Raw genomic sequence first — 18,901 nt, forward strand, 5'->3', positions numbered from 1 at the left:
CCTATAGTAGTTTTTCAAATCCAAAACCAAACCACTGAGAGTGAATAATATGGTAATTGTGGAAATGCGACCACTATCGCGAGACCACCACCACCACCACCCTATGCTGGACTCCTTAATCTCAGTCATTGAGGATGAAGTAACCGAACCTCTAAAGACTCTCAAAGCAGCAACAATGGTGGCTTCTTTACGATACAAACATAGTGGCATTATTGCACTTCATTAAGAGTTCCAAGCATGGACAACTTAAACCCTAGAACAGCCCTCCTATTTAGGGTCTTGTTACTCATTTTCAGTAACATCCTGCATTTGGACACCAGTAAAGAACAATGCAGGTTAGAATTGGAGATCATGACTGCCCCTTGATCAAGCTAGACCTACATGTGCTTTAGACACCATGAACATGGTGTTCTAAGGTGCTAAGTGCTGGTATTTGCAGGTGCTGGCACACATTTCTGGGCAGCCTGAAGTGGAGGATAGGGTGGTGAAAGGAGGTGGCATAAAACTGTATTAGACACTAGAAAGCGGGCAGGGGCAAATCAGGTTCCTAATAAAATGTATGGGCCCATGCACTTAGTTTTGTTTTTACAAATTAAGCACTGCATACGCTGCATCACCGAGTACAGATACATCAAACCAGCTGCAGTGAAAGTATTCACCAACAAAGACTATGGTTAGTTGCTACTGTGATCAACTCTTTCCCTAAATCTTTTAATATGTAGGTCTCTTAACTTACATCAACTACTAGAAGGTGGGAAAGCACATGCATGAGGAAGATACTGCAAGACCTCCTTGGGGCCAACAACATCTTGCAGATTACCTGCTCTATGTCCAGATTGGATGACCAGAAAACTGACTCTTCACAACCGGGAACTCATTTTATTGAGGCACTCAGCCCAACCACAATCTGTTCCTTTCTGGTATAATGAAAGATAGCTTTGGCATCTCTTCCTCTCAGACCCAAAGACAGCTACTTGAGTGTCTTATCGGCTAAATTAACCCGGTTACCAATTTATCCTTTGGGTGTTGCATTCAAGAGTATTCCAGAATGAGCGGACGCAGCTACCCAAAATCTCCTGGCTCTCCCTTTTCATCCTCCAGACAGCAACCCGATGGTGAATAGGGTAACACATTGGGTGTAGAGGGGGCTAGGGTAAGGGAAAAAAGAGAGGATGATAGTTTTTTCAGTCCTAGGCTTTCAATGCGTTGTTTTGCTTCTATGTAAGAATGTGTGTGTGCTTGTGTTCAGTTGCAACAAACCTAGCACTTCATAACAAGTTGTTGTAAAAGAAACGTGTGGGTAAAAAATTCAAGATGTTCTAAACCTATACTCTACTACTACCAACTAGGTATTTTTGCCTGTTGTCAGTCCCCACTGGTGCCCCTGATGAGCATGAACTGTAGCTGACCGAAATTGGCTGAATTGCTTTTTAAAGACTGAGTAATCTTCATTCATAGTGTCTGTAGTGGTTTGCTCTTAATGACCGCTCTTCATAGGGAGGTCGAGCGCCAATTCAGAACCTGCTGTAGAGTATTCTCTAGAAGACAGTCTACAGTGTTGCCCCACATCTTGTATGTATATCCTCAACACTGTATAATATGTTGCATTCATTTTAGTGATTACTTGTTATCAGATTTCCAAAGAGAAGAAGTATTTTTTCAACTTACAATTCTTTATAAGATTCCAGTTCTTGGATTAGATCCTTGACACTAATAAACTGAATTTGCACAGTGACTTTCTTGAACTTTTTTCTGAATACTACTCAGCCACTCACCTATCCACTTATCCAGCCACGTCTCCTTTTTACATGAACTTTAGTTTCTCTTTATTTCATCATGTAACTTCTGAAAATGACAGCACTGACCAATAATCTTGTCCCCGTTTTGTTCTATCAGTGAAGCTGAACTGGCTCTTCTCTACTTTTGTAAGAGACACGGAGGAAGCAGGATACAAAAAGTTATTCATGAAAATCAGGAATCCCCACCAAACACAGAATTCAATCCAAATTTCCAAGTAAACCTGAAAGCTGCGATCAATGCCGAATTTGAAGCCCCATGGGCAATCATAAAGCAGAAGTAAAGGCTGGATTCAACGATCCCAACTGAAAAATAAAGCATGGCAAGTGCAATTAAAAATCCAGTAGCTTCACAGTAGACCTGTCTAACAGACAGATCAGAGTTGCTGCGGCCAGTATTGCAAGTTTTTAATAAAGAGTACAGCCCAGTTCTCAACTTCACAGGACTTCATGGAATCCCGGACTCGATTAATTCTGTCACTTCTAAGAGTTGTGTTTGTGTACTGCGTTTAGTACATTCCAATCTTGTGCCCAGTGATCTTCATATGACCACACCAGGGTTGTCATATATGTCACGAGAGCAACTCAACAGCCAAATTAGGGCTAGAAATCACAGACCGGCATATACTTGAATAGTGTGTGAAAATTCCTGAAAACTAGCACTTGTGACTTTGTGGGTGATCTATCTGATCCTCTTTCTACCCCACTTGCCTCAATGATTAAGCCTTGACCCTTTTGCTATTAATTTCCAGTATTTCCACTGTGAATCTACTTCGGCTGCAGGAACACTTGACAACCTACAGCGAGCCCAAAAATATGCAGACATTCATGTTTGGCCTTTAGCGATCAAACCACATCTTTGGGCATCAAATTCTGAACTAACCGCAAGTGATACAAAGGAATGACTTCAGAATATTCCATGTGTTATTCATAAAACACAAGATGGCCCCAACCTCAGATCTCTAATAGAGTGGCCCCGCATTACAAGCCTTCCAGGAATGGAAGGATGCTCCCCACCAAGTTTGTCATCATCAATTTATCTGAGGGAGCAGAAGACTATATAATTCAATGTCCTACATTCAGCAACTATTCGGATATAAACATCTATCTCTCTGCTATGACCAGTATCTGAAACAATCTCTTCACTGCAACAAGTGAAAATATGTATCAATCTATAAGAATTAAAGTAAGCATGCACTATTGAAAGCATAAAGTGAAGTGTGCCGTCAACTCAAACATTTATGTATGTCATTTATTACTGAAAATTGCACACCACGTAGCAATACTAGAGTAGTGACAAGGGCCGAGATGGCTAATCCACCTACACAGCTTCGAGTAAAGCACTTAAAATCAAATGCAATATTTGACAGTGTTCTTTGTCACCACTTATGAATAAAATAGTGCAACTCTTGCAAAACAACAGCACTCCCAACATGCCTCAATACTGTAGACTTGTATCCTTTGCGTTGTGGAAACTCTGAATCTTACATTCCTTTAATGATATATGCACATTTCCGACTTTTTAGGGAAATTACCAAGATTACAAAGTGAAAATCAAAACACCCAATCTTTTCCGTTACTTTTTTAACCTCCAGAGGGAATGCTGCTTCAACTAGCCCACTATGAAAATGGGGTTACAGAGTGTTTCACAACCAACCTACACAGTTCAAAGTCTCCCCTCACCCTAATGGGGACTACTACATAGTCATCCACTACTGCAAATTTAAGCCTGTACATTGCTACTGCTACCAACCAAATGCCAGACTACAAAACTGTGTCCTCAGGAGGAAGAGAAGTATACAGAATCAATTTTTCATACATGCACACCAGTGAAATATTACAGAAGCATTTCATTAGGAAGTATTAAACTTTTAACTCAATACACGCCAGTAAATTGTTAAATTAGTAATTCTAGTGTCAGAGAAGGGACCAAGATGCAAGATAGAAGTATGGAATTCCTTCAGGCCACGCTTACCGATTTTTGCAAATTTGAGACACAAATGTACATTTGTAAAGGCAGAAGCAATTTGACACGTTGTTAGAAAGCAAACAACTTTGCCTCTGTCACCAACTTTTCGGACTGTACTAATCAGCTAAGCAACTTCGAATTATGTAGTTAAATAATAAACAAAACATAGCAAACAACTGAAAGCAAAACGCGAATATTACATAACTAAGAGACCAGTGGCCATGTTTTTGTTACATTCTTTTCCAAGTAAATGATTTACATTTTTTTTAAGGAAATAAAGACAGAACTGCATCGATTGTGCTGCAAATATTAACCAATGCCGTCATCTACCCAGTCCTCCGGTTTTAAACTGCATAAAATAGTAGACATGCAACAGGAAGGGTCAGAAAGTGGTTTACCAGAAATGAAATAAAACCTGAAAAAGTTTATCTGCAAGAAGACAGCCCAGGGGAAGTAAAATAGAGTAAATACAACAGCGTTAGAATTGAGCTTGTACAATCTGGCACCATACCTAGGAAATAACTGGTAAAATTATGTAAGCACAGAAGAATGGAGGTATTTCTCTCATCCACCTAACCACCTGGGCTGATGCCACTTTCCAAATAATTAGGGACAGGTAGCAGCTCTACACTGCTTCCTTCATGGTGAATCACAACCATCACTGTAGATTACAGATTAAACAAGCACTGGCAAAGTCAGCAGATCTCGCCTTTGTGACCTATTGGCCTTGCCAATGCGCTTTGCAGATTTACAGTATGTATCTACACTGTAAGAAAAAGGTACCCCCTAGGTTGAATTTATGGTCCAAGAGTAAGGGGGAAAGACAATTATCAATGAGAAACTCTTGTCTGACCTATATTCCTTTCCTGGATGGCCTCCATATGGCTCATACTAGAGGCACGTACACCATGGAAAACACAGACCAACTGATTTATTAAACAAATGTTCATATATTTATTTTCTTAAATATGCACAGTATTTTTAAGATAGTTTTTATATGTGTGAAAACTAAGTAAATTCATATCAAAAACTATTTAGACAAACATTATACAATAGTTCTATGCTATTCAAGTACAGAAAACAAAATGTCAAAGTTGACAAACAAAACCAAAATAACTACTTTACAATACACATCATAAAATGCATTACCATTGACTAGATTCACAACCATCCAACAGTAATACTAAACAGCCATAACCATCTCATATACGCAACACATTCATGCACATGACAGTGCATTATTAAAAAGGGACTCAGTTTATTTAAGACGACAAGCACTCAATCATAGATTAAGTGGTAAGATGTAATCAAAGGATTATCCACCGATGTGTTGTCATATGTAGGCTTCCCTTATGGTCGGACAAGAGTGTTCCTCATGGATCATTGAACAGTACGTATATACATACATTTCTGGCAGCCTGATTTGTCTGGATTTAGTTTAGCTATCCTATGTAGAAATATAAAGTGTCCCTGTAGTAAAGTTCCTCTTTTTGACATGGTCACCCCTACTCGTTTTCCTACTAAATGATGTGATTCATATTGAAAGAGCAGTGGGTTCTTGCTAACCAGGTCCCGAGTGCCATAGCTCTTTCGTAAAAGAGTACAATTGCTCCCCCAATTGGCAAAACCTTTAGCATCCTATATGAAGCCCTAGTAAATGGTACCCAAGGCTTGGGGTACTAAAGAGGGTCCCAAAAGGCTGCAGCACGAATTGTACTACCCAAACAGACCCCTCACCAAGCACATGCAAGACTGCCATTGCAGGCTGCGTATCTTGGTGCACACAAAAGTGAGAACACGTTCTGTGAGTGCCATGTCCCTGAACACTGCATGTAATATTTCCAAGTCACCCCTACATCAGGCCTGACAGCCCCAAGGCAGGGTGCCTGGGACTGGTCAGTCCTATTACTGCCAGTATAAGTGACCTGGTAAGCCATTTAAAACATGTGCTTGACACTGGTGAAAAGGAGTTCCACAGGTACATGATGTCTTCCCTGAAATAGGGATGTTTGGTATCAAACATCTCGTATTGGTAAACCCACACTGATGCAAGTGTTGGATTTACGAATACATGCACCCAGAAGGCACCTTAGAGGTGACCCCTGTAGACCTACCAGACTCTGGTGTCCTTGCTGATTGGTTTCTGCCAGCCTGCCACCCGAGACGCTGTTCTGACCTCCTTTGCTCTCAGGAGACCCAGAAAAAAGCCTATTCAGGTAGAGGGTGTAACACCCTCTCCCACAGGATGAGCTGCTGATTAACCTCCTTGGGTCAGTGAGATTCAAAGAAGCTGCTGCCTTTGGAATGCTAAACTGGCTCCCCTCACATGTGAGGAAGCCACCCTCCACCGACTCCACCCCCCCTGTGAGGTGGATATGATTTTTTCTGAAGAAGCTATCTTTGTGAGGGCATACTTAGAAATTCTGGAACAGGTTACCAACCCTTCTGGCCTGTAAGCGTCCCTCGTCGGAAACTGCACCAAAGACGATTCGTCCTACAGCTGTTGACTCGACTCGAGAAACCTGGGAGGGCTGCCTGCCTTCGAAAAGACTCAAGACCTCCTCTGAACAGCAAACCTTTTCTGAAGAAATTCCACAAGCACAGACTCTGGAACCGCCAAAACCCGACACCTTATGCCACCACTGCACCAGTCGCCTTCAGCCTGAGTTGAAGTGGGCCAAAAGGTTCCCAAGCCCTCCAGAGTTCGAGCCCATCGAGGTTTAATTCATCCCAGACTCCCTGACAGTGCCTACAGCCTCTACCAGCCGACCCCCTCCACCGTGACTTCTCCAGTAAGGAAAAATTAGATGCCCAATGACACCTCTGCACCAGTAACTCCTGTGCCTTGAAGAGGACCATAGGTGCCCATCTCCCCCCAAATCCCTGAGCCTCGCAAGGCTTGAGCCCACTTGCTGGTTCAGCTTCCTAGCCAGAGCCTGCAGCCTGTGACCGATCCGCATTGAAAAGCAGTAGGCTCCTGGCACAGATTTGCATTCTGCACCTGGCCGCCCTCGTCCCACTCTTGGTGTACTGCTGGTGCAGCCTTGGACCTTGCTCACCACTCACCTTAACTCCTGGAGATTGGGCCTGTAAGTCAATGAACTGTACCTGTTAGCAGAACGTGTTCTTCCTTCTAGAGGATAACATTGCACAACTCAGAAATTGCACTGTGGGCACTTTTTAAAATGAAAAGAATATATATTTAAAACGCACTTACCTAAATGATTTTTCTCTGATGCCTAAACATATATAAAGATACTTGCTATTTTTATAAATTGGTGTGGATCTCCTGCTTGAGTCACTGCGTCATTTATTAATCATTGTGTGCATTTGCAACTGTCTTGCACTCCCCTGTGCCCAAGCCCAAGGCTGCTCGACAACACTACCCTCGATATAGCACTTTGGGATAGCAAAGAGCCCTTGTCCACTAGCCGGAGAAGCCTTTGACTCTTTACACAGTATATCAGATTTGTGATAGATCACATAAAGAGCCAGCTTCCTACACCCCCTCCCTCCTAACTGCAGACGAGATTCTATAACACAACATCGCACTACCACCTGTTTAGATACACTTTGGGAGTCCCCATACCGCACTTGGCTGCCTAGCTTGACTCCAGGCTGTGTCGGTGACAACTGCCAACATTGAGGCTTCGGTCACACAAATACTTTTGCGCCTTAGAAGTACCGGCGTTGCGGCCACAACAGTCACTAGACTGCCACACTCACCCCACATGCTTACTGAAGGCCTTTTTTTGCTGTTTGGACAGCTGGTACTTAGCCTCCTGTTCATGGTGTTGCACTTCACATACCTTATAATTTAGGTTTTATAGGGGTTGCGTTTATTGAACTGGAGAACTAATCCTTGGATGCCTGGCTGGACCCAAACATTCTAAAAGTCGCCTCTACACATTTGGCGGGAGTCCTCCGACAGGTCCTGACACACCCTCAAACACTTTCACCAAGACACAACTACAGAAATATCATTGTTTCCTGGAACATTTGAGGAATGCAGAACATGCACCAGCATTGCAAAATCTTCTCCTTACTTAAACGAAGAAGGCTCTACATTGCGCTCCCACAGCAGGCTCGGATCATAAAACTTTTTTTTAATTACCAGTCCACGGCCTATACACATATGCGACTGGACAGAATAGTTTGTTTGTCCACGCTCAGTCGTGCAGTCTCCTCCTTTGATTAACTAGATCGGGACTTTTTGGATAACAGCCCACTACGGATTCACCTTACATGGAATAAACAGTCTTCCCCTATCCCGCATGGCAACTGTAACCTAAGACTTCAGAAGGCCCCGCCTTTCGAGGCTTGCTAGCAGAGAAAATACTAGAGTACTTTGATCACAATAATAGGACAGTCTTCCCAGATTCTAGAATGGGAGGCGTTCAATGTTTTAATCTAGGGTCTGGGCACCCAGGCAGATGTGGGCAGCTGGAGCGGGATATGGCCAGAGTATATTGCTACTGAAAAGCAACTGGTAGATGACCAGTCACTCAGAGGCACCCTAATTCAATTGCACGTAGAAGAGGCAGTTTGGATCACGCACCTGCCCTGCTTAAATTATTCCGATTTAATGGCTAAGACGCATACCGAGGGTGGGGTAGGGGAAGTCTGGGAGTCTTCATGTGTGGATAGTAATATCTACAAAAAGCAGGCCACAATCACGGTCCTGCAGCAGGTGGATGGAGAACTACATTATTTGTAGCAGCACTCCGCAAACTGTTTGCTAATTTTATCAATTTCTGTATAGAAGGCTGAGCCAAGTCCTCCTGGATGATCACCGTTTTTTCTTAGATGACCTCCCACTACATAAAATATCCCCAGAGTTAAAGGCCCCTATAATGGCTCAAGATATTGGGGGAGCGATTGCCACAATGGCTGAAAGGAAATCTCTGGATACGGATAGCCTCCTCGTTGAATTTCAGACGATGCTTCCTCTCTTGCGCCTAAGCCACCCGACATATGGGACAGCTCTAACTGCTGGGCGACTCCCATTATCCCTCCACAAAACCATTCTAGTCTCAATATTAAAGCCTGGAAGAGATTCCACCCAAAAGGTTTCTTATTTGGCTACAGCTACTTTTTAACACAGATTATAGCCTTCTCAGAGAAATCCTGGCTGACCGTGTAGAACAAGCACTCCCACAGTTAATCCATGCCGACGAGATGGCTTTGTCCCTGGAAGGAGTACTTCCTTCAAAATCAGATGATTGTATTGAGTTATGGAGTCTGTCCAGCTAAGAGGGCCCTGGGCTGCCTGCCTGGTTCTGGAGCAAGCATTTTGACACCTTGAGATGGGACTATTTATTTCCAGTTTTGACTACATTCAGCTTAGAATCCAGCTAACTCCAGCTTTTACGCTTACTGGATAATGAGACCAGTTAAAGGGGATGGCATCAGCTCCTATTGTGGTGCACAGGGGTATTAGGCAGGGATAACCCCTTCCTTTTTGGTCTAGACATGGACATGCCATTCAGTCCCAGGTACTGAGAGGATTGCGGGGAATCCCACTATCTGACCGTAGCCAAGCAAGTTCACTTTACAAAGACAATGTGCTTTTCTACTTGAAGGAAGTGTCGGAGACAAATCTACAGTATCACATTTGCTCACAGAGGTCAGTGAGCACTTTGGCCTCAGAGTTCACTTGGAAAAATTGTGTTAGTTCAATTTATGCCATGTCCCGTAGCCAATGTAGATAGACTTCTGAGAGGTTCCCACTGCGGGGGGCGGGAGGGGGACGTCATTTAAGTCTTCCATTATGAACAAAAACGTTTAGACAGCAACTTGACGAAGGCAGTGGTTGCCCTCAGAGCCCAAGTGGCTTTCTAGGGAATGCTCCCTTTGTCGGTTATGGGCTGCATAGCGGATCCCAAAATGGTGAAGTTGCCTTAAGTTCTATATCACTTGACCACTTGATTAACATCCTGGTGTTCCTTTTCCAAAGATGTTTTTGAGAACTGGACTCTTTCTTGGAGAGCTAATTCTGCATAATTCATGCGGGCGGACCATCAAATGCAATTAACTCTGGAATTAAAACGCCAAGTAATCCCTTACACATCTTCCATTGATAGTCCTGCCCAGTTTTGCTCAGAGCATGTTCTTGACAAAATCTATCCTTCCCAATGCCCCAGTAATACCCCAAACGTGTGCTTCCTAAATAGGCAGAATATCTAGATGAACAAGCATTCCAATTCTGGGAACAAGCAGGCTTAACCACTGTGGGAGACTAATTCCAAAATGGGCAGCTTATATCATGAGCAGATCGATCTTCATGAGGGTTAGGTTATGATACATGGGTGGGTACAACACACCTTGTATAATAAATGATGCATAGTGGACATCAAAACTGATGTGCACAAGTTTATCTTGTATACTATTGGCACTGGTTGCCGTCTGGTTAGCCTATTTGAATCTCATGCAGATTTAATTTTGAAAGGAACACTATGACAAATACTGTATTAAAGGAAAATGAATAGATGCGTACCCTTTTGAGCTGATAAAGTCTGCTGCTGGGAATGTGAATCGGAGAAGATGACGGCAACTGTAAAGAAATGAAAAAAAGAATGAAAAACCTATTCACAAAACAGCAAAGCGCAAACATAGCCAGTGCCAAGCATCTTACCAACATTGCTTTGCCTCTGGCGTGGTCTGTTTGTTTTGCCAGCATTCAAAGTACCAGAACTGGAGTACAGGAGAGGTAGAGCCAGCCATTTCAGCTTAAGTCCAAATAATGGTTTCATTTCTATCATACTCCATCACCTTGAGTCACAAATTTCTGATTCTCCACCAGCAATCTCACTAAGGACAACTCTTCACTCACTCAAACAGAATTTTGTTTTGTTTATGAGGCCTTTCCACCTCTGCTGCACATGCCTTGACACTCGAAATACATAACGCCCCCATGCACCTGGAGTTCAGGCATAAACATTTGAAACAAATACCCACTTCCCTTCCACATAACCAGATCCTCAAATGAACACTTCAGTCAAGTGCAAATATAATTGGTTTAAAAGCTGCGTGGTTAGTTAACCCTCACGCTCATTCTTTTCCTAGAAAAAGGTGACAGACTTACTAACTCTGGCAATGCTCCAAATACAAGGCCCTACTCAAACTACCATGGTATTTGGTACATCACATACCTACCACATGAAAAGTATATTAAAGTTCAAAATGCTTGGATGCCTAAGCTTCGTTACCACTCCCAGACCACCTTGTGCAGCATTTAGATGCCGGTTCATCAGTCTATAGACCCTCTCCTTCTGCAACGACTCATTGGAGACATCAAAACTGCTGCATCACTCCTAGAATTCAAAAGGTCCTAAAGACATGACAACTGGCTCTACCAAATCTCACCTCAATCCTCAGCTACCCCTTTTTGCGAAAGGGCACATTTAACTAATGTTCCATATGTAATATACTCCTTTGCTCTCGAGCTAGGTTTCTGCTTTACAAATACCGATACATACAGTGAACATTGTCATTTGAGTTCATATTGGGCAATTGAAGGCAAGTTTCACAGAAAGGTCTCAAGGCGCCAACTAAAAGGCTATAGGAATGGAATAAAATGGGAGAGCATAAACTAAAACTTGTTCATATTACCAATTATTTGGTACTGCGGGTGGGTGGAGTACAGCACGAACAGTAGATTTTCTACCGTGAAAGTGATTTTCAAAGATGGAATGTCATTGCATGTTTCCATGGCGGGATGAAGATAAGGGCCCCTCCAGGGATAGGACACAGATAGATAATTAGAATGCTATTGATGTGTGTAGCTTTATAGACAAGAGCAAGTCATGTAGTCTTGTCAGGCGTTGGAATCAGCAGGTGTCGGAATAACTAGTGCAGCTGAATTTAGGGGGGAAAAATCTTTGAGGGAAGTGTAGCACCATTCTATGAAGGCGTTGCAACAGTTTAGTTTTGGGGAGAGTAGAGACTAAGTGTCGGTCAATTGGTGCTGGAAAGGAAACTACAAATATAGTCCATGGTTAAATTATCCATCAACATTTGAACAATGATATTGGACACAAAGGGGAAGGGAGGACACAGCAACTCCAAACAGTTAGCGTTTTCTTGAACGAAAAATATTGGGGTTCAAAAGGACAATCGTGTTAGGAGGGGATTGGAGTAAGACCCATTATTTTTAGAACTCAGTTTTGGTACATTTTACACATTTGAATTAATCTACGCTTGAACAGAGTTAAGAGAATAAATATTCTCAGCAAGCTGACTATCAATTATCTTCTTAGCCCAAATGTAGTACAACAGCATTAGCATTCATGTGAAAAACCGCATTTGAAGCTCTGAGCACATTGTCAACACCGAATAATAATAATACAGGAAAGAGAATTGATCCTGGGGGCAGAGGGCTCACAAGTTTAAAAGGTTAAGGTAATAGGAAAAGAAGTGTCACCTGCTGTGACTTGTACCAACTGGTTTAGTTGATGGGATTCAGACTGATGAACGCTTGGTCTGATACCTCATCAACAGATTGACTTGTGAAACACAAGTTGGTTGAGGTTTTTTACTTGGATTTTCTTATGACCAAATTGAGAACATAACCTAGTGAATTAAATACACAATAAATTAAATACACAGTGATTTTTTACAGAAAAAAACCCACAATGGAGTGCACCTCTACAACTTTGTTTGAAGTTGGCCTAAAAAATGTTTCTCAAATAGTTTAAACAGACCTTGAACAATGTTTAGGTTGAAGGAGAGTGTTTCAACCAGGCTGATAGTGGTGTTGGCTTCAAGAAAGTAAGGTGGACATCAGTCCAGTAGAGTCAGTTGGCTTGAACAGATATTGTCCATTATCATAGAGGAAGGATTCGTTTAAATAGTTGGAGCAAATTATCAATTTTTGGTACCTTTCGTTTAAGAAAATAAGGCAGTGGTTTTTTTGTATTTTAGAGACAATTGCATGAATCACTGGGAATGAAAATATATTGTAAAAGTGTTATGTATCCAAGGCCTCTGAAATCACCATCCAAAGCCTCTGAAGTCACAGAACAGTGACACAAATAATGAAGAAAAGGTAAGGGGGAAAAAAGCCACCCTGCAACAAGCACGTCTGGAAACCTTTTTTTCCGAGTGGAACAGTCTTTGGTTTAATCATTCAGAAAGAGGAATGGATTTAAGTTGTGAACCCTTCTAAGTCTACAGGGAATTAGGTCAATGGTACACATGGCTGATAATGTAATTGGTAAATCCCGCAAAAAGAAAAGTGTTGCATAAAAGAGTAAAATAAAGTGTTGGGGAGAGAGAGAGAGAGAAACAATAGAGAGAGAGAGAGAGAGAGAGAAACAATAGAGAGAGAGAGAGAGAGAGAGAGAAACAATAGAGAGAGACAGAGAGAGAGAAACACAATAGAGAGAGACAGAGAGAGAGAAACACAATAGAGAGAGAGAGAGAGAGAGAAACACAATAGAGAGAGAGAAACAATAGAGAGAAAGAGGGGGGAAAGAGAGGGGGGAAAGAGGGGGGAAAGAGGGGGGAAAGAGAGGGGGGAAAGAGAGGGGGGAAAGAGAGGGGGGAAAGAGAGGGGGGAAAGAGAGGGGGGAAAGAGAGGGGGGAAAGAGAGGGGGGGAAAGAGAGGGGGGAAAGAGAGGGGGGAAAGAGAGGGGGGAAAGAGAGGGGGGAAAGAGAGGGGGGAAAGAGAGGGGGGAAAGAGAGAAACTCACAAAGCAACTCAAGCCAATCCCCGACTCAGCCACACACATACTTGCGGGTGACTTCAATCGAGCTCTAGACCCAGCTCTGGATAGAAACTCACACTGCCCTTTCCAAACCAATAAAATCACACAGAATTCTTAGAAATTTGTAAGCAATTTCACATGATCGATGTCTGTCAAATACAGAATCCTACAGAAAGGGTGTATAATTTTTACTCATACCAATAATTCATACTCCATCCAGCATGGACTACCTGCTCATTACTGGTAACGCCATTAATAGGATAGATCAAACCTCTATTGCACGAAGAGTAATATCAGATCATTCTTGCATTACCCGACCCGGCTCATCATAAAAAACAACCCCTTTGGAGATTTAATGATGAAGTTCTAGTCGGAATCAAATAGCCAAAGCATTGAAGACGCGATTAGCAATTTTCTTAATGAAAACAAAGTAAACTTAGAGTAGAGATCCTCAAAATAAGATCCGCCATGAATAAAGCTATTGACAATCTCCCGACACTAGAAGAAATGACAGCTTGAGAAAAAAAAAAGTGAATCCAATAAAGCTGGGGAGACCCAAGCCTCATACTTGAAATTAAAGCTCCAGAAAAACACAATGAGTAGTTTCTTGCCTGTAACTCCAGTTCTGTAGTAGGGGAATCTCGGTTATAGTCATAATCTAGTGAATAGTCCCGCCCATGTGCGTGGACCCCAGAGCAATCAAAATAATCTCTTAAGCTGTCTTCTTTGCAGTCCTGCATAGAGAGAAAATCAAGACAGATAATGCAGCCAACACCTCCAAGGCTACAAAGGCCACCACTTCATCTAAACAGTGAAAAGGATAGCCAACAATGTCAGATTTTACACATTTTACCAAGTTTGCCTCATAAAGAAAACCGCCCTTCACCAAAATCCTTGAAATGATAGAGAGGAAGGGTTGGACAGACAAACCCCCATAGGCTGCCATTATGTGTCTAGAAAAGGGATACCGTGCCTTTAAGGAACTCTCCAGAGACCCTCAGTATCCCAGGATGCACAGCCAAAGTCCTTTTACGTTCAGTTCTTTTTGAAGGTGTATAAAGCAAGGCCTGTAGCATACATTACAGTACCATTTTCTCCACCGGGGAGGAGGGCGGGCGCTTAGGACTATAACAGAGATACCCCTACTACAGAACTAGAGTTACAGGCAAGAAACTACTCCTTCTGTAGTAGGGGATCTCTGTGTATAGTCATAATCTAGTGAATAAAATGGCAAGCCCATCCCAACAAACCAACCCGGCGGTGGAGAAAAAACAAACATCTATTGTGCAAACAGATTTCTCAATGAAGCCTGCCCAACCTGAGCATCTGCTCTGGCATCAGAGTCCAGACAGTAATGCTTAGCAAAAGTGTGGATCGACTTCCAAGTGGCAGCCCTGCAAATCACTGCAATGGGAACATTGCAAAGCAAAGCTGTTGTAGTTGCTTTGCCTCTGGTAGAATGAGCCTTAGGCTTACCCCCTATGGTTTTGTTAGCTTTCTGATAACATAACTGGATACAGGACACAATCCATCAAGAAATGGACTGTTTCGAGGTGCCAAGACCAGTCCTGACAGACCCATAATTGACAAACAATTGGTCCGACCTACGAATGTCCTTGGTCTTATCCAAGTAAAATTTCAACTCTCTCCTGACATCCAGGGAATGAAGAGACCTCTCCGCTGGAGTGGAAGGGTTTTGAAAAAACGTAGGCAAAGTTATAGTCTGAAATGGAAATCAGAAATCACCTTAGGAAGGAACTTTGGGCGAGTATGCATCACAACCTTAGCAGCATGAAATACAGTATAAGGTTCTTGGCAACACAATGCCTGAATTTCGCTCACCCTGCAGGCCGATGTAATGGCCACAAGGAAGGCCGCCTTCCATGACAAGTGCTGCAGAGAAGCCTTATGGATAGGTTCAAAAGGCTCCTTCATCAACCCGGACAGCACCACATTCAGCTCCCATGATGGCGAAGGACGCCGAACAGGAGGAAACACTTTCTTCAGTCCTTCCAAGAAATCTTTAATCACAGGGATCTGGCAGAAGGATTTCTGTGAAGGGCATTTACTATACGCAGTTAATGCTGCGAGGTGAACCTTAATAGAATGAAAATTAAGGCCAGATTGAGCCAAATGAAAAAGGTATGGAAGAATGACATCTTCCTTGCAGGTCGTCGGATCATGGTTCTTGAAAGTGCACCAGATGCAGAACCTCTTCCACTTGTAGGCATAGGAAGTCCTAGTGGAAGGTCTATTAGCCTCCTTAAGTATATTCATGCAATCGTCAGGAAGATTCAGGTGTCCATATTGCACTCTCTCAAGAGCCACGTCTCCAAACTAAACGATGAGAGGTTGGGGTGCACCATCTGCCCCCCGAACTTCGTGAGAAGGCCCTGCCAACAGGGCAGCCACACGCGGGGTAGGAGAGACCGGTGAAGCAGGTCCGTGAACCACCACTGTCGGGGCCACTCCGGAGCAATGAGGATCATCCGTGCTCTGGACGGAGACAGCTTGAGGAGTACCGCCGGAATAAGGGAATGGGTGGAAAAGCGTACAGAAATCTGTTCGACCAGCTGATCCATAGCGCGGTCCCCAGAGTCCCGGTTGGTAATACTTGGAGGCGAAGTCTGGGCATTTTCTGTTTTCAGCGGTGGCAAACAGATCTACGTCCGGAGTGCCCCCACCTGTCGAAGATGTTTCCTAGCACTGTCGTTTAGAACCCACTCATGGTTTTCTTGCACCAGCCTGCTGAGTGCGTCCGCCTGAGCATTCTGCACACCTGGCAGATGGGTAGCAGTTATCGTCAGTCCTCTGGCTGGCAGCGATTGCCAGATCACATGCGCTTCCTGTGACAGTGCGCGCGATCGAGCCCCCCTGCTTGTTGAGGTAATACATTGTAGTCGTATTGTCCGTCTGTACAAGCAAGGAGTTGGTCTGGAAGGACGGATGAAAGGCCTTCAGAGCCAAATGCACAGCTCTGAGTTCCAGGAAATTGATGTGAAACGTGGATTCCGCCGGGGACCACGTTCCCTGGATCTGTAGATGGTCTGAATGCGCTCCCCAACCGTGGAGAGAAGCATCCGTGACAAGCGTCTGACTGGGAATGTCCCTGTGGAATAGAACCCCCTTGAGGAGATTCTCTGCGGAGCACCACCATCTCAGGGACTGTTGAGCGTGGACGGACAGCGGGATCCTGTCGTCCCAGCTCCCCGGCTTCTGGTCCCACTGATCCTCCAGACATTCCTGCAATGGCCTCATGTGGAGGCGCGCGTGAGGAAGATGCCAGAGGCCATCGACCCCAGTAGAGAAGACACCGTCCTCACAGTCGTAGACGGAACAGCGATGAGAGCCTGAGCCTTCCGAAGGATCGATAAGCGTCGCTCCTCCGAAGGAGACACGCTTGCTGAAAGAGTATCGATGGAGGCTCCCAAGTACTGTAGGTACTGTACAGGAGTCAGAACAGACTTGTACATGTTTATGTGCAACCCCAGCTGGCTCAACAGAACGGCCGTCCTGTTGAAGTGCAATTGCACTTCCTGGAAGGTGGAGGCTTTGATCAACCAGTTGTCCAGGTACGGGTAGACAAACACCTTGTTCTTTCTCAGGTGAGCCGCCACCATTGCCATGCACTTTGAAAAAGTCCTGGGCGCAGACTTCAGTCCAAATGGTAGTAAGGTGTACTGATAGTGATTTGTGACGACCAGAACTCGCAGGAACTTCCGATGTTTCCGTGCAATGGGTACATGGAAGTATGCATCTTGCAGATCTATTGCGCAAAGCCAGTCTCCTCTTTGCAGCTGAGGATAAATCTGGTGCAGAGACATGCAAAACTTCTCCCTACGAATCCATTTGTTTGCTTGTCGCAAATCCAGAATGGGCCTGAAATCGTTCTTGTCCTTCTTGCGCACCAGAAAGAACAGAGAGTAAAGACTTGAGACAAAGGAACGTCTTCTATCGCCCTTTTTCTTAACAGGGTATCGGCCTCCGCTTGGAGCTCGAGCAGTAGGAAATGCGAGCAAATCGGTGGAATCGCTGGAGGAGGGCTGATAAAACGAAGACTGTATCCATTGCAAACAATATTCAGCACCCACTTGCCCGGAGTAATTTTTCTCCACTCTGCCAAGTAATTTTGTATGCTTCTCCCAACCGGAGCGGGTAACGGAATAGGGGGAAGTAGCACCTCAGGGCTTAGGCCCGGCCGAGCCCTTGTTCGCAGAGGAGGACTGCTGTCCGCCTCTGCCCCTCTGACGCTTCTGGAATGGCTGCCGCTGGTACTGCTGCTGTTGCTGTTGACCAGCTTGACGACCCTGCCCTCGTCTTTGAGAGCCATACAGCCTCTGGAACGGAAGGAAGGACTTCTTCTGCTCCTTTGGTTTCTCCAAACCAACGGCTTTAAGTGTCTCTACCTCTGCCTCCATGCGGGCCATCTCCTCGTCCGCATGTGACCCAAAGAGAGTCGATCCAGAAAATGGTAAATTAGCAACTCTGTTGCACCTCTGGTTTGAGAGATGCAAAGCGCAACCAAGCATGTAGTCGTAAATTGATGCCAGGGCAGTAACCATGAGCCGCCAGGAGAGAGGCATCCGCCACAGAGCGGATGACCTGATTGGAGACAATCATGCCCTCATTCAAAATCTCCTGGAAGTCTTCTCTCCTACTACATCAACAACAAAAAAACTTGAAGGTCTAAATTGCCCACCGAGGGGCAGTAACCTAGTCTAGACACGCTATAGGATCGTTTTCAGAGTTCTGAGCATTGAGTGTGACCACCTTGGTTTCCACTGCGCAGCGGGCTCGGTGGGCAATTGCACTTGTGTGTTTACAACTTTCATTTCATTGTGCCTTTATTAAAGTGAAATCTTGAATGTTTGTCACTTCCAATAGTGTATTTTGCAGTAGCATACTAGTTAGCTTGGCCCTGAAGAATACCGGTGAATCTCCACCTAACGGCAGAAACATGTTGGCCTTAATGATTACCAAGCAAAGTTGACAGTGATTTTTTCACACTGTCTCTACACTGTTTTTTAACCTGACGTCCAGGTGAATATTATTAAATTTGTCCATTTGCCTTGACCGTCATTTTAAAACACCACTTACCTTTTATTTTTCACTGCACTGCATTTCATCAGCACCGCCAGTGGTGAGGACACTTCTATCCTCTAAACTATGGCCTAGTGATACAAAGCCAATACATCAGGGCTTGTGCACACAGACCTAGTTCAAGACGTCCTACATGATGAGGCTCCGCCACATGGGTGGGCTGATAGGACTTATATCAGTATCGTAAGTGTCTCTCCGCCTAGTGGTAGTTTATGCACTGTACTCCCAGTGTGTCGCGTTCGGTGATAGTCTTTATTACTCAGCTAAATTCAGACCTTCAAGTTTTTTTGTTGTTGATGTAGTTTCAGTAGGGGTATTAACTTGGATGG

General features: G+C 44.0%; 1 protein-coding gene across 5 annotated transcripts in view; it reads right to left on the bottom strand.

The window, feature by feature from the left end:
* Positions 1 to 18,901, bottom strand: part of PABIR2 (PABIR family member 2) — a 257,673-nt gene that overhangs the window by 168,596 nt on the left and 70,176 nt on the right. For all 5 annotated transcript variants that reach the window (XM_078688575.1, XM_078688573.1, XM_078688572.1 and 2 more), the window contains one exon: positions 10,262 to 10,318. In XM_078688575.1, the coding sequence (XP_078544701.1) occupies positions 10,262 to 10,318 (57 nt within the window). The remainder of the gene's footprint in view (positions 1 to 10,261; positions 10,319 to 18,901) is intronic.

This window comes from Lissotriton helveticus, chromosome 4_1, assembly GCF_964261635.1.
Source record: "Lissotriton helveticus chromosome 4_1, aLisHel1.1, whole genome shotgun sequence".
In the NCBI taxonomy this organism is placed as follows: Eukaryota; Metazoa; Chordata; class Amphibia; order Caudata; family Salamandridae; genus Lissotriton; species Lissotriton helveticus.